This window comes from Danio rerio, chromosome 7 (genome assembly GCF_049306965.1).
Source record: "Danio rerio strain Tuebingen ecotype United States chromosome 7, GRCz12tu, whole genome shotgun sequence".
Lineage (NCBI taxonomy): Eukaryota > Metazoa > Chordata > Actinopteri > Cypriniformes > Danionidae > Danio > Danio rerio.
In genome coordinates this window covers 63,153,536-63,169,691 of record NC_133182.1, presented here as the reverse complement: position 1 = coordinate 63,169,691, position 16,156 = coordinate 63,153,536, and the positions used below count along the sequence as shown (strand labels likewise).

The 16,156-nt window shown below is 34.7% G+C and overlaps 1 protein-coding gene across 2 annotated transcripts in view; it reads right to left on the bottom strand.

Moving 5' to 3' along the window:
* ppp1r14bb (protein phosphatase 1, regulatory (inhibitor) subunit 14Bb) overlaps nt 1–16,156 on the bottom strand; it is a 37,180-nt gene that overhangs the window by 2,759 nt on the left and 18,265 nt on the right. For both annotated transcript variants that reach the window (XM_073905906.1, NM_001002692.1), the window contains 2 exon segments: nt 1,255–1,338; nt 1,122–1,154 (listed from right to left, as the gene is read on the bottom strand). In XM_073905906.1, coding sequence (XP_073762007.1) covers nt 1,122–1,154; nt 1,255–1,338 — 117 coding nt within the window.

Below are 16,156 nucleotides of genomic sequence, written 5' to 3'. Positions count from 1 at the left end.
GATACAGTATATATTTTTAATTACATACAGTATATATTTTATATCTAAATATCTTTTATGCGTTTATTCAGGGTCTATACAGGAATTCAGAAAGTTAAATTTACTACATTTTAAGACCTTTTCTACGACTCTTTAGGTTTAGGTTAGACTCTTTACTCTTATCAGCCTTTTTGGTTTCAACTGGTAACATTGGCGACATTTTAACCTACAGTATATTTACTAAATACTGATTGTAAGATACCAATCCTAAACTAAAATATTTTTCATATACTGAATAAAAATGCAAATCCAGCAGGTGGTCCCCTTAGAACAGCAGAAAATGATGCCGTTGCCTTGGTTACTGCAGTATAAGATCCCGCAGACACCCTGGCATATATACAAAATAAATATAGTAGTCAGTTACAGTATTGGGTGTTGTCCAATAGGTTTCTGTCCTAACTTTTCTGATCAAATGTTGACTACTGTATACATAGTACACACTTATATACAGTTAAAGTCAGAATTATTAACCCCCTGCCCCCCAATTTCTGTAACTTTCTAATAACTGATTTATTTTATCTTTGCCATGATGAGAGTTAATAATATTTGACTAGATATTTTTCAAGACACTTCCGTACAGCTTAAAGTGACTAGGGTAATTAGGTTAGGCAGGTTAGGGTAATTAGGCAAGTTATTGTATAACAGTGGTTTGTTCTGTAGACTATCAAAAAAAAAGCTTAAAGGGGCTAATAATATTAACCTAAAAAAGTTTTTTAAAAAATTAAAAACTGCTTTTATTCTAGCCAAAATAAATATTATCAGACATACCATGAAAATGTCCTTGCTCTTATTAAACATCATTTGGGAAATATTGTAAAAAGAAAAAAACTTAAAGGGAGGGTAATAATTCTGACTTCAACTGTAAATTATTAAAACATTTTTTGCCCAGAAATATTTATAATGTAAGAACAATTATCATGTTTCATGTTAACGTCTGTGTAATTTAATCCCGTTTTCATTGTATGCATCGATACAGTATGTTTCAATCAATTCCACTGAATAATTCTAGGTTTTGAGATGTAAAATGTCTCAAAAGTGTGCATATTTTTGAATACTGTTGAATATGAGCTGATTATACTCACTTCAGTAGGTTTATAACAGTCTACCAACAGTTCCTGTTGAAAAACAGAAGCATAAAAAGGTCAGATAAAAAAAAGAAAAAGTAGAAGAAAATGTTTGAAAAATCATTGAGAGTGTCATTCTTGAGAAGGGGACCTTGACTCTTGCAGCACGATCTACATCATTCTCCATATCCAATAGTTCATCTACATCAATCTCCAGCTCTGGAATGGCCTCCTCCTGTAATACACAAATATAAGCATCATGAAGCACATGGACTATCCGTATGGATGAAGATTATGTCTATTAGGATACCGCCTAGAAGTAACAGCTAATTGGAAATTGCACAACTATACTAAGAGTCCCCTAAAGCTCTCACTTTTTCCCCAAAGGGCCGAGAAATCCAGTGAGGAAAGAGTAGCTAGGCAGAGATGATAGAAACACAGTGACGCTGGTTGCATAGATGACTCTAGAATGTCTGCAAAAGTGACTTGGGGTCAGTCTTTAAAAGCAGTTTTACACAAATAGCACCCAGGGTTAATGAAGGTCAGTGTAATGCTGTTTCTTCACCACTAGAGGTATCTCTTGTGTCACTCAAACAGTTAATTTCAGGTTTAAAGGAAATCATTTTATTAAATCAATTGGCATTAGGCATGGGCTGGTATTAGATTGAGACAGTATAATATAAATATCATGGTTTTGTGATTCCTGCTCTAAAATATATTCTTTTTATATGTCTGTATAAAAAAAATGCCATTTGAACACAATATATTTTATTTTGAGAAACATTTACAATAATTTGGAACAATAGCTTTTGTTGTGGAGGGTCATTTTCTGCTGGAGATACTGTTGTCCTAATAAACTAAATAAAATATAGCAAAAAAACACATTTAAAAAACTACATATACCGTAGGAACGGTATAAAAAAAAATTCTGGCAATGTTAAAACCTTGACTTTTCCAAACCACTGTAAACCTTGAAATCGTCCCATGCCTAATTGGCCTTTATTAATCTGATATGCTAAATAACAATCAACATTACTTCTAATCAAAACTGCTGCTTATTTTTTGTGTAAACTATAGCATTTTTTTAGGATTCATTCATTAGTAGAAAGTTTAAAAGAACATTTATTCGTTCATTTATTTTCTTTTCGGCTTAGTCCTTTTATTATTCCGAATCGCCACAACGGAATGAACCGCCAACTTATCCAGCGTATGTTTTACGTAGCGAATCCCCCTCCAGCAGCAACCCATCTCTGGGAAACATCCGTACACATTCACTCACTACGGACAATTTTAGCCAATTACCTCAATTCACCTGTACCGCATGTCTTTGGACTGTGGGGGAAACCGGAGCACCCGCAGAAAAACCCCCGCAGGAAACCCACGCAAACGCAGGGAGAACATGCAAACTCCACACATAAACTAACAGACCCAGCTAAGGCTCAAACTAGCAACCTTCTTGCTGTGAGGCACAAGCAAAACCTACTACACCACTGCGTTGCCCTAAAAGTACATTTATTTGAAACATAATTTTTTGTCACACTTTTGATCCATTTAATGCATACTTGAAATAATGTGTTCATTTCTTTTATAAAATAAAAAAAAAATCTTACTTTAAAGTCCACACTTCTGTAATGAGCCATGCTGAACTCGTGAAGTATAAAAGAACAAGGCCACTTTTTTCTTCTTTTTTAAAAATTTTTTTGTTTATATATTTTTTCACAATTATTATTATTATTATTACTATTATTTTATTATTATTTTAATCTATTATTATTATTTTATCTCTTTATGTGTCCTAAGGTTGTTTTTATTTTTATTTTTTTGTTCTGTACATGTATTTACAATTTTGGTAGCTAGAAATGGATGGTCTAGCATGCAAAAAAACAAAAAAACTGTTACACTTTTGTACTATATGCAAGGTTGTATTCTCTAATAAAAATAAGTTTTAAAAAAAGTCTACACTTCTGATCATTTGCCATTTCTTGGAGCCTGATTTAATAGTATAATATAATAATACATGTATAATAATATTTATTATCACAAAAAGAAGAAGAATATTTTGATGATGATCAAAAAAAGATTAAAGTGTATAAAATATTTTCCCCAAATTTCCAAATTTTCCAACATTATCATCTTGTCTTTAACTTTCCACATCTAGGCAAGTTCTAGCAGCACATCTCATCATGAGTAACAAAACATCAGAACAGAAAAAGTCATACGTTGAACACAGAGCAGCAGCAAAACATTTCTGAAATGGGATTCTGCACAGATTCCAATAAGCCTGTTTGTTTAGAGAAACACTGCTGTGTTTGGATATTTTTATCAGTCCAGTTCACATATTTGGCCTTGGGCTGCTGGCAAGGCTCTGGCCATGAAACAGATCTGTCCGCAGTTCTTTCTCAATGTTAGTGAGCATGGCGTCAGACTCTTTGTCTTACAACCAACTTCTCTAATGATGTAGTTTTAATTCAAATCAAAACCCTGATTCACATTCAAACCCTCACCATTCCCCTGGCTGAGTTTTAATCGTATTTTGAAGAAAGTGGAGGCTCCAACCTTCAATTATACGCTTCTGTATTTTTTCTCCTCTTGTTCCTTCAGTCTGCCAATTTGGTTTCTTTCTATAAAGTTGTCTCTTTCAATAAAGACTAGTTAATATGTCTCTCTCTCCACAAAGCTATAAATGGTCTTCACAAAGCTCGCACACCCCCTTTCTCTCTCTAATGTTCTTTCTTTCCCTATTCTGCAAACATTTGCTCCCTCAGAGGCTTTTCCAAAACAAACTTCATCTTCCTTTTCCAGATACACACACACACACACACACACACACACACACACACACACACACACACACACACACACACAAGTGCCTTATGAACAAGCATAAGCTCATTGTGGTTCTGGTGAAGTGACTCATACGCCATATTAAAATATCGTCTGTCTACAGAAACAAGCACTGAAGCCAAAAAAACGCTAAAACTGCCCATTGCTTCACAATGGAAAAATCAAAAGGCACATGCTGGAACAGGTCTATTTCTAAAGGGCTTTTATTTTTCTTTAATTCAAACGTTTTCTTGTTCTCTATGCCACTATAAGTACTTCATCTTTTCACCACTCTCTTCCTCCCCCTCGGTTTGAGCTGCCCAGACCAGCTGTCATTGCACCTGCCTGACTACCCTTTGCCCAAATCTCTCTCTCTCTCTCTCTCTCTCTCTCTCTCTTTCTCTCTGTCACACAAACACAAGCATACCAACTCCAGTTCATTCAGCCACACTGATACTGCCATGGCAATGGCACATGTGAACAGAAGCACATGTAATTACTCTAGTAAATGAAGATATCTTCAATTTGTGTCTATGAGTAGCGCACACATAACTAAAGGGTGCATGATTACACGGAAGTGAACGAGCTGTAAAAGCCACTTGAGTTGGCAGTTAGGGAGTGGAATGTGAGTGAGTTTGTGTGTGTGCGCGCGTATGTGTGTGTGTGGACACTGAGACAAAGAATGCACGGCACAACATGTGGGCACCATGTGCTACTAGTCACTCACAGAGACTAGGAAAAAGATCAAAAGAGCAACACAAAGCTGAGTAAAGACAAGCTGTGTGAAAACTCAATATAACCATATAAAAAAAAAAATCACAAAATAACTTTAAATGCACAAACAGGCAGTGGTCATCAACTGCTGTTTTTCATTTTATTTAAGCAACTTCCAGGACAATTATGAGAAACACAGCCCCCCTGAGGGAGGAAAAAAAGAGTTAAGCTCCACTCCAGATCTGTGTTGTTTTATCACTAGTAACGACTTTTCTAAATGTTAAGATTCTGATCAAAAGTACTTGTGGATGAGGAACAGCAGAAGCAATAATAACACAGCCAACAATGGTGGACATGTGAAATTATAATGGTAAGTTGAAGTGACACAGAAACAGAGCAGAAGTTAAAAGGCAGAACAGTAAGAAAAAAAGAGAACAGAGAGATTTATAGATGATTTATTTACAGGAAAGACCTTTGATTGTGGTTAAGCTAAAAGTTTGTAAAAGAGGTGTTTCTATTACTTTTTTTGTCACTTGTTAATGAATGTGGTACAATTATTAGTCAAACAACAAGCTGAATAAATTACCAATGATATAACATGTTATATATAATATACAGTGTGCTCCTAAAAAGCTGCCCTGTTTTGTTTATTATCTCATTTAAATGATAAATATGATAATATATTAATTTATTCCTTTTCTTTTTAGCTTAATCCCTTTATTTATCAGGAGTCACCACAGTGTAATGAACCACCAACTTATCCAGCATATGTTTTACACAGCGAATGCCCTTCCAGCCACAACCCAACACTGGGAAACACCCATACACACTTTTTCACACACATACACTACGGTTAATTTAGTTTATTCAATTCACCTATAATAATAATTTCTTACATTTATAAAGCTTTTCTAGACACTCAAAGCACTTTACACGTCAGGGCCGGAGTGGGACTCTTTTTCAGCCCTGGAGTTTCAAGCCTTAGACCGGCCCACCTCAGTTCACCACTGACTATCTTAAAATAAGGTAATTTCCAATTCAGTTTCTAATGACACTATCACGTCTTTTTTTGAGAAAACAGCTGTTTTAGAACTTCAAATGTTCAACAACCTTTACAGTATTATATGTCTTAACAATAAAAATGAAAAAAAAAAAATCTTCATAGACGAGGACCGAACCCTGGTTGGCCAGGTATTCACCTAACGTGCTAACCACTGTACCACAGAAGCTGTACATTAAATATTGACTTATCTAGATATATCATCATTAACCTGCAGGCTGCATACTGCTCACTAGGCTACGATAAAATAGATAACAAGAGCAGAGCTGCGGTAAAATAATAAATAAGAAGGCTGTGGTCAAGTAAATAAATAAATTATATTTAAAAAAGTGTGACTGCTGAGAGCAACATATTCTGGAGCTAGGGACACCGGCCCTCGCGGCCAAAAAAATGGACCGGCCCACCGGGAATTCTCCCGGTCCTCCCGATTAGCCAATCCGGGCCTGTTACACGTAAGGGGGACTCTCCTCATCCACCACCAGTGTGCAGCATCCACTTGGATGATGTGACAGCAGCTATATTGCACCAGACCGCACACCACACACCAGCTCATATAGCGCATGTCTTTGGACTGTGGGGGAAACAGAAGAACCAGAAGAACAGAGAAAACCTATGTCAACACTAGGAGAACAAGTATTGCAAACTCTACACAGAAATGTCAACTGACCGAGCCGATGCTCGAACCAGCAACCTTCTTGCTGTGAGGCGATCATGCTACCCACTGTGCCACTGTGATGATAACTTCATTCATGTAAAATCACATTTGATTGATGTGTGATTGATTCATAACAACATTTTAATATGAATCATTTTTTATTGATTCATATTAACAGCACAGATTATGTTGCTGTCATCTAATTTAATTATTTCTGGCAGTTTGTATTTAGACAGTTTTCACTGTATAACATTGTTTTTCTCAACTGCTTCTTGCTGTATATAAGCTCCGTGCAGTTTGTTACTGTACATGTTGTTGTTCACAGTAATGCGAAGTAGTACCAATCATTGATTGCTATATAGACTAGCGTTTATCAGGAGGAAAAGCTCGGACCAGACGTGTGCTTTTGGACAGTTTGTTGATCGACAAATGCACTGGAATCTCAGTAAATACTTGCTTGATAGACATAGGAAAAATATCCACATAAAGCTAGAAATATTCACATTTAAATTACTAAACTACACACAAAAACAAAAGTGTTTTGCTTTGTTGTCTGTATGAAACAAACACAAGATACAGTCTGCCCTGTCAAATGCACGTCACATGACAACAACTACTCAAACCCCCACAAACTGGTAAACAAAGAGTCGCTGTCATTTCTGGAGGAGATTCAAGACCAAGTTGTGAATTACTTTAAAAGAGCAGCGCATGACAAAGCATTATCCAAAAGATGATAATGTGTAATACTGCCATAAATGAGTTTGGTGTCGTGATCTTATTCCTGTTAAGTGTGCATGCGCATTAACTCGGGCAACCTGAAAATATGCAGATTTTGTTTGATTTGGACGTTTAGAAACAAAATGTATTGGGCAGATGCTGTTTAATTTAATTGGTGATTCCAAATATGTAATGTAATTGTTAGCTTGGCAAACAGTTTGAGAGAATTTGATGTTTTCCCATTCTGACAGAATGCTCAAGAGGCGTTTCAAAGTGGCTGCTGAGTAAAATCACTTGCCTTTGGTAGGGACTTTAGTAATATTTGGTATACTCAACAGCTCTATCCTGTGTATGCAGTTTGCACTATATTACTGTAGATGTACAATGCATTCTGGGAAATAATTGGTTATATAAATACAGTGTTGCAAACTGAGGACAAAAAACACACACTCACTTTACAAAGTAAAATTGCTATTATATGCAATTCATGTGCATTAGATTGTATCTGTAAGATTTATTTCTATCATGCCAGCATGTCTTCTCTGTTGCCCAGGCTAATTTGTTTTTAAAACAAATAACTAATTATTAACTAATTATTGTTTTATTTTTATTAATGCTATTATGTAATGTTTAAAACAATTATACAAAAGTTTGTGTCCAGTTAATGATTTAGTTGTTCTTTTTTATTTTACAGCACCGGCAAATTAAAATTGTATTTCATTTGTATATTCTGCAAGTTACAGATTAGAGCTATTCATTAAATATTTACTATGAAACAAATTTAAGTAAACATAACTGTAATGTACAGAATATTTGTTAATGCAATGTTGTGGTTCAGTGTGGTAAAAAAAAACAGTAAACTACTGTAATTGTACAGTATGCTAAATACTGAAGTAATTAGTTTTACAGCAATTGTTTTTTCTTTTCTTTTATTCCAATTTATATAAAGCACTTTGAGATTTGTAACTGTTGCCAGTAAGGTATTTTCAATTTCACAAAACAATTTTCACAGTATTGTTTAATATCTCAGTTTGCACACAATATGAAGTTTAATCTGGCACAGTCAATGCTTTAAAATACATTCTGATAATGAACTTTTACTTTGATCAAGAATTGCAATGTCGCAAGCACACAATAGACATGCGAATCAAAACCAAACTGACGTTTTGAGTTTTGGGTCAAACGCTCTGGAAAGTGGGCAGAGAGCTCAGAGCAGCAACTTACTTTTGGAAATCAGCATATTAGACTGATTTATGAAGGCTCATTTGAAATGTAACATATTTCACATATTACAGTAATCTTTTAATAACCTTTTATATACAACAAATGCAGCAGAATAATGTCCTAATAACTAAATAATTAAATACATAAATGAAACAAATAAATAAAATCCTCAATTAAAAACTGTAAAAATGTACAGATGAACAAACTTTTGACTATTGGCCGGGATTTTGATCCAATTTTTCCCTTTTTATGAGGACTTAAAATTTGTCTGATAATCAATTTTTTTCTAAAATGAATTTAGAAAGAATTAATAATTATACGTAACAATCTAAGTGTTCATACTCACACGAACACACAAACATATAGATACATACATACTTACAAACATACATACACACACACACACACACACACACACAGTGCTCAGCATATATGGATCAATTACCAAACTACGTCACACATGACGTCACAAGGGTCCCCGGTTGCAAAAAAAGACAGGTTGCAATAGTAAAGATTTTGTGTTTTGCGGTAGGATGCCGAATTCAAAAGTCCAAAAATAGAAAACTTAAATTTTACCATACATCACACTGCTTTATTGCCAACTCCAGACATCTTTGCGGTACAGGTGAAGTTCACTGTCAGAATGCAGTAGTTTTGAGTGTTGGTGATTAATTACCCAGGCCTTGTATAACGTTAACTCTGTCTTCTTTTATTGTCTTTGGCTAAGCAGAACCTCGATTTTTAACACTACATAGTTTTGAATCTTGTAGACCTTTAACTTCTCTCTAGTAAAATCACTTGGAGTTTTAATGAGATAGTATATTTGGGGCTGGATGCTTGGTCATTTATTTCGTCTTATCCAATATCCATTGGGAGGGTGGTATCGCAAATGACCTGTCAGATGAACACCACTCACTTTAACGTTAATTTTGCCAGATCACTGTAAATGCTAGCGCTCCTGTTTTTTTTTTTTTTTTCCTGCCACCTCCCTGCGCGCACATTCTGAATGTTTACAAACATGGTAATAGAAAAATAGAAAAATATAGTTGAAAATTTAGTTTATTTTTGCAATATTTTGCATACATTTTATTGTTTTATCTTTCAATTTCTAAATATGTTTGATGACTGAAAAATTATTTTATTAGATATATCTGTTTAAAGATTGTTTAATAAATCTGTTTTGTTTAAATGCACTGTGCTTATTAGTAGATGACGAGCTGTAATAATATGCTGAAAGCATTATGTAAATAATATGTATAATGTGTGATCAATATATCTTATTTATAAGACAACAACAAACTCTGTATGGCATCAGATGTCATTCCCTCGCTGTAAAGGCTAGCGCTCCCGTTTTTTTTTTTTTTTGTTTCTGCCACCTCCCTGTGCGCACATTCTGAATGTTTACAAACATGGTAGTAGAAAAATAGAAAAATATAGTTGAAAATTTAGTTTATTTTTGCAATATTTTGTATACATTTTATTGTATTATCTTTCAATTTCTAAATATGTTTGATGACTGAAAAAATATTTTATTAGATATATCTGTTTAAAGATTGTTTAATAAATCTGTTTTGTTTAAATGCACCAAAATACATTGCCTATATTCATTGCGAAATGGACATAAATATCATTTTTTTTTAAATGGCCTCTACTCAATTATGCCGAGCACTGTACATACATACACTCACACATACACACATACAGACACACGCACACACACACACACACACACACACACACACATAAATACATACATACATACAAACATAAATACATACATACATACATACATACATACGTACATACGTACATACATACATACATACATACATACATACATACATACATACATACATACATACATACATAAATACATACATACATAAAAGCACAGCACATTTGTCAGCATGCAGGTATTTACCCTGGATATATGGATTACTGCATGTCATCAAAAAGGTTTGCTTACATGACATTTTTATGTGCACATGTGTGAATGAACAACACTACAGGTTTCTTGCAGTCATGGTAAATCTGATGTGGCATTATGGGAGCAGGAGAGTCTCCGATTCAGCAGTGGTTTGACCTACATTTACACAGCTGTCTTCATCACTGAGGACGAGGATGGAAGCAATATTGGCTCCCTAGTGGATCTCTAGAAGTGCCAGACACAACTTGAACTTAGGCCAAGAGGCTTTCAGTTCCTATTTGACGTTCGCCAATACAGTAAAAAAAGAACATTTAGATTATAACAGTGTAGTTAAATGGCTGTTATTCAAGATCGAGTAGTATTTTTGCTAAACTGCTGTTTAAAGTAAATAATTCATTCATTCATTGTAGCACCACTGAATGTACACTCACCAGCCATTTTATTAGGTACACCTGTCCAACTGCTTGTTAACGCAATTTTCTAATTTTCTAATAAGCAACTCAATGCATTTACACATGTAGACATGGTCATGACGATCTGCTGCAGTTCAAAGTGAGCATCAGAATGGGGAAGAAAGGGGATTTAAGTGACTTTGAATGTGGCATGGTTGTTGGTGCCAGACGGGCTAGTCTGAGTATTTCAGAAACTGCTGATCTACTGGGATTTTCATGCACAACCATCTCTAGGGTTTACAGAGAATGGTCAGAGAAAGAGAAAATATCTAGTGAGCGGCAGTTCTGTGGGCACAAATGCCTTGTTGATGCCAGAGGTCAGAGGAGAATTGCCAGAATGGTTCCAGCTGATTGAAAGGCAACAATAACTCAAATAACCATTTGTTACAACCAAGGTCTCCAGAAGAGCATCTCTGAAAGCACAACACGTGCTACAGCAACAGAAGACTATACCGAGTGCCACTCCTGTCAGCTAAGGACAGGAAACTACAATTTACACAGGCTCACTAAAATTAGACAATAGAAGATTGAAGAAACGTTGCCTGGTCTGATGAGTCTCGATTTCTGCTGCAACATTCGGATGGTAGGGTCAGAATTTGGTGTCAACAACATGAAAGCATGAATCCATCATTATTATGATGGATATTTTCTTGGCACACTTTGGGCCCATTAGTACCAATTTAGCATCGTGTCAACAACAAAGCCCTAAGTGGTGCTGACCATGTCCATCCCCCTATGACCACAGTTTACCCATCTTCTGATGGCTACTTCCAGCAGGAAAGCATGCCATGTAATAAAGCACAAATTATCTTTCTTGAACATGACAATGAGTTCTCTGTACTCAAATGGCCTCAACAGTCACCAGATCTCAATCCAGTCAAGTACCTTTGGGATGTGGTGGAACGGGAGACTCGCATCATGGATGTGCAGCTGACAAATCTGCAGCAACTGCGTGATGATGTTTGATGTTAATATGGATCAAAATCTCTGAGGAATATTTCCAGTACTTTGTTGAATCTATGCCACAAAGGATGAAGGCAGTTCTGAAGGCAAAAGGGCCTCCAACTCGGTACTAGTAAAGTGTACCTAATAAAGTGGCCGGTGAGTGTGTGTTATTTATTTATTCCATGACTGAATTAATTAAATCATTATCAATTGAAATAGATTTAAAAAAAATCAACGCTTTTTAATCACAGTGAGGCTGGCTCACACCAAGAACAATAACTACATTAGTGCTGATGCTAATAAATAATGCTCTGTTTATTAAAAGTAATGTCAACTGCCACTTTAATCCTTGGTGGATTCAGGCTATCAATGCATTTATAATAAGAAAGTATTAAAACGTTAAGCTAGATTGTTATTATTAAACTTTAAGTAAATTCATAACATGAAATACTGCAGGGCTACGGTCAATAGTACTTTGGGTGGTAATCAATGTTGTTGACAGAACCTGTACTGAACCCAGAACAACCTCTGAGCTTTAGATGGTAAATAAGAAGAATAGAGACCGACATTGTGACATTATCAAGGGCAAAATAGATCAACAAAATATCATTCAACTGACAGTAATCAGAGATTTTTAATTACCTCTATTTTTAACTTCCTCGATAATCACAATGACAAGAAATTATAAGTGTAAATAAACTGAAATATAATGATGCTAAATAATACATTTGCTTGACACCAAATTGCATTATGTAAATCTGTGCTTTCTGTTAAAACCAAAGTTGTAATTATATTTGAAATAATTGCAATCACTGACATTTTTTTCCCTATCCATTACTGTAAAGTTGATCAGAAGCTATCTGTACTATAATACACTATGATAAATGTTTATCATTAAAAACATAAACATTTTTTGTCTCAATCAGACGCTGACATGTGATGAGACCTTTCTAAACATCTCTAAGTACATTGTAGAATAAATAAATAAATAACATTACATTACAATACATTCTCCATTTCTGATGAATTTTGGATTCCTTTTTTCTTAGTTGTTTTATTAATATTATTGGAGTATATAAAAAACTGCTTAAAAGCTTCAAAAAGAAACATTTACCTATACATAAATACATACAAATTTACCCATACATAAATACATTAACCCACTGTCCACTTCTTACAAACCAATTTGAGCTTCTTTTGAGCACAAAAAATTGAAAACATCCAGCTGCCGACTAGACTTTTTCCCAACTATGGATGTGAATAACTGCTGCTTTTCAACATATTTGGTTTATAACAGAAACAAAAAACTTCCGAGAAGGTTTCCAAGAGTACATTTAAATTTTTTGATGAACTAATATTAATATGATCAAACCAAACTGTTACTGTGATCAAATAGTTGGAGTCTCATATCAATGTGTCTTTTATTTAAATTAGGTCTCTCGCAGTGTAATACGTATATTTTTTGTTCTGCACTTTTTATGCTCTGGTGTACTTGTGAATTTGTTCAGCCCTAAGCCGCTGACAAGAGTAATTTATGCTTGATATCTGATTACATAGTTAAGTGCCAGCACTTCTACCTGTGGTTAATGACTGGAGGGGTTTCTGCATGGGTTGGTTAATTTCTGACACCAAGATAATAATTAGGGGGAAGAAAAATAATTGAGATGGAAAGGATAGAGAAGGAAAAAAAACATACAAAGAACGAAAGAGAGAAAACTGAACATAGAGGAAGGAGGAAATGAGTTGACACTGGTGTCGAAAATTTATTTCATTGGTTCAAATTTATCAATAAATCTAAGTGTCACCCACATATTCTGTCTCTATCTTTCTATCTGGCATGCACTGTGAGCATATGCAAGAAGTTGCTTCATAATACCCATGAGATAAACCGCGTATGAGTCCAGGTGTGTGCATTCAACAGCTCATATCATTGCACAACAAGATCCAGTTTTAAGAGTAATTCAGGCACTTCCTTTAGATGTTTTATCTGTTGGTAAAAAAAAAAAAAACATCCTGTGCAATACACAGAACAAATGAATCATGTCATGATCATGAGTAACAGTTTTCCAAATAAATGCCCCAGCACTAAGTTAAGATGACTTCTCAATTATAAGTCTTAACTAGAGTTGGCCTATGTGAGTAAATAAATAAAACAGTTGAAATATGAATAGACGTAGAAGTCCAAAACAAAAAGGGAAATTTTTAGGATGCATATACTTGTTGGCTACTCCAAAGCTGAGACAAGTTCTCTTGTCCCATGTGGATTGTTAAACAAATGAAAGGGTTACAGTAGGTCACCCAAAATTCCAATTACTTAATGGTTTACTCATGCCCTTGTTGTTCCACTCCTGTTTTGCTAAGCACAAAATAATATATTTGAAAGAATGGCAGTTACTAAACAGAACTCAGGACCCATTCCCACAGAGGAAAGATTTCAATGGAATCAAATAACAATTTTAATTGGAAGGAAAATGAACACATACTAAAGCTGCCTTCACACTAGTATTTTTTATATGCATTGTGCAACCTAAACTGCGTGTTATATGACTCTTCATGCACACTGTGCATATCTTTCCATCATACATTCTCAAGTTGAGGCCTCTGCAGGTAAGTAATGGTAATGATCGGATCAGTGGGCGAGGACACAAAAGAAGGTCATTTTCAACATGTTGGCTCACATCATAGTGATGGTTGAGTTCATGGGGAAGGTCAGGTAAGAGTAAAGTTCAGAAACGCCAACGTCTGTTCAGTGGAGACTTTAGTCTCTCTGTACTTGTCGTCTAGCAGTAATGCAATGCTCACAAGAGACAGACTTGACAAATCAGGGATCATAAAGCAATAGTCAAGAAGACCCTATCAGGCAGCGATTGTGGGCACTCATACCTCCATTTTAAAAAGTCTGTGTTTTGGTCTGTCTACAATGAAACACAACACCAGTGTAAACTAAAACAGGTTCCTCAGTGTTTTCAAACGCCGAAGCCACCGGAGTACTGTGGATGTCAGGCTCAAACATGGCAGTACGTATGCATTTTAGGATGAAAGCACAGTTGTGTGAACACATTGTTTAAGACGCCTAAGACATTGTTTTGTATGCATTGTAAAAGACACTGCATAGAATATAAACACATTGCATCCTATCATCAAACATCATTTCAGTGCATCCACATAAACTCTAAGGTCAAATGATTTTATAATGTAGAACACGTGGATGAAAACACAGGATCTAATCATGCAAGGGTCTATAAAGAGTCTGTGTCAACGAATGACATAGTTTCACTCACTGCACACTTAATAAACTGCTATACTTTTGATGCTGTCAGTTTATGCATCCTTACTATGTCAGGACACAAACACAAACCTATTTTCCACATCTAATCAGAGAACATTACTGTTTTATATGAAAAAGTGATAGAGCAGAGATGCCTTAAGACTCGTGGGCCGAAGTTTTACATTGAAAACATATTTTGTTTGTTTAATTGTTAAGCAACAAAAAAGCAAAACTGAAATTAAATGTTCCAATTAAATGCTGTGAATTAATCCAATGTTTTTTTTTTTTTATTAAAATAGTCACTCAAAAGATGGAGAATAAGACATCAGCAAGCAAATCAAGGCAAAAGGAGGTGCAGCTTGATTATTCAGCAGTGAACTCCATCATTTAGGAAGTTTATTATAAAATGTACAAAAAAGTATAATTATTAATACAATTAAAGTATTTTTTCTGTTTTCTTAAAATTTTCAGCCTATGCTGGACCCTGAAGCATATGATTACACCAGTGTGACTAGAGCATTTAGAGCACACGTCATCATCTGCTAAAATTCAAATCTGACACCATGTACTGAAAGGCACAGAAAAAGAGGCGCAGCGCCAGTCATAAATCACAATCACAATTTGTGCTTTCAAATGAATAACATTTATTTTAGGTTTAAGACATAAAGTACATGCAAATGTCTATGGTGACAGCCATAATAGTTTTTTTTTAATTAACTGGATGTTACTTATGTTACTAGTACTCTATTAGTCTCTCAGATAAAGAGTTGTGTACATTCATGAATTTCGGCAGAATATTAAGAATAAGCATGATGTAAATTCCAAGCAGCTCAGATCTCTTCTGCGGTTGTTGCTAAAAAAGATCAGAATTTAATGAGAAGTATTAATAATTTTTATGAAATTAATTGTATTTTATAAGCATCTACCTCTACCTTAACCCTAAACCCAATAATGTGAAAATATTAACCTTGGATAAAAATATCACAGTTTCGCGATATTGTAATTACTGCTCTTAAATATATTATTTTTAAATATATGGGTAAAAACCAAAACTTTTTACCACTTTGAACACAATATATTTTATTTTGAGAAACATTTAAAATATTTTAGAACAGTAAACAGTGTCTTCATTACTTTAAAAAACACAGATTTCTTTACAATTTAAAACGGCATCTTTGGATATCTTTTCTGCTGAAGAGACTAAAAAAGTAAAAAAATAAACTGAAAAAAGTAAAAAAAAATCTTTTATGTAGGAACGGTACAGCAGA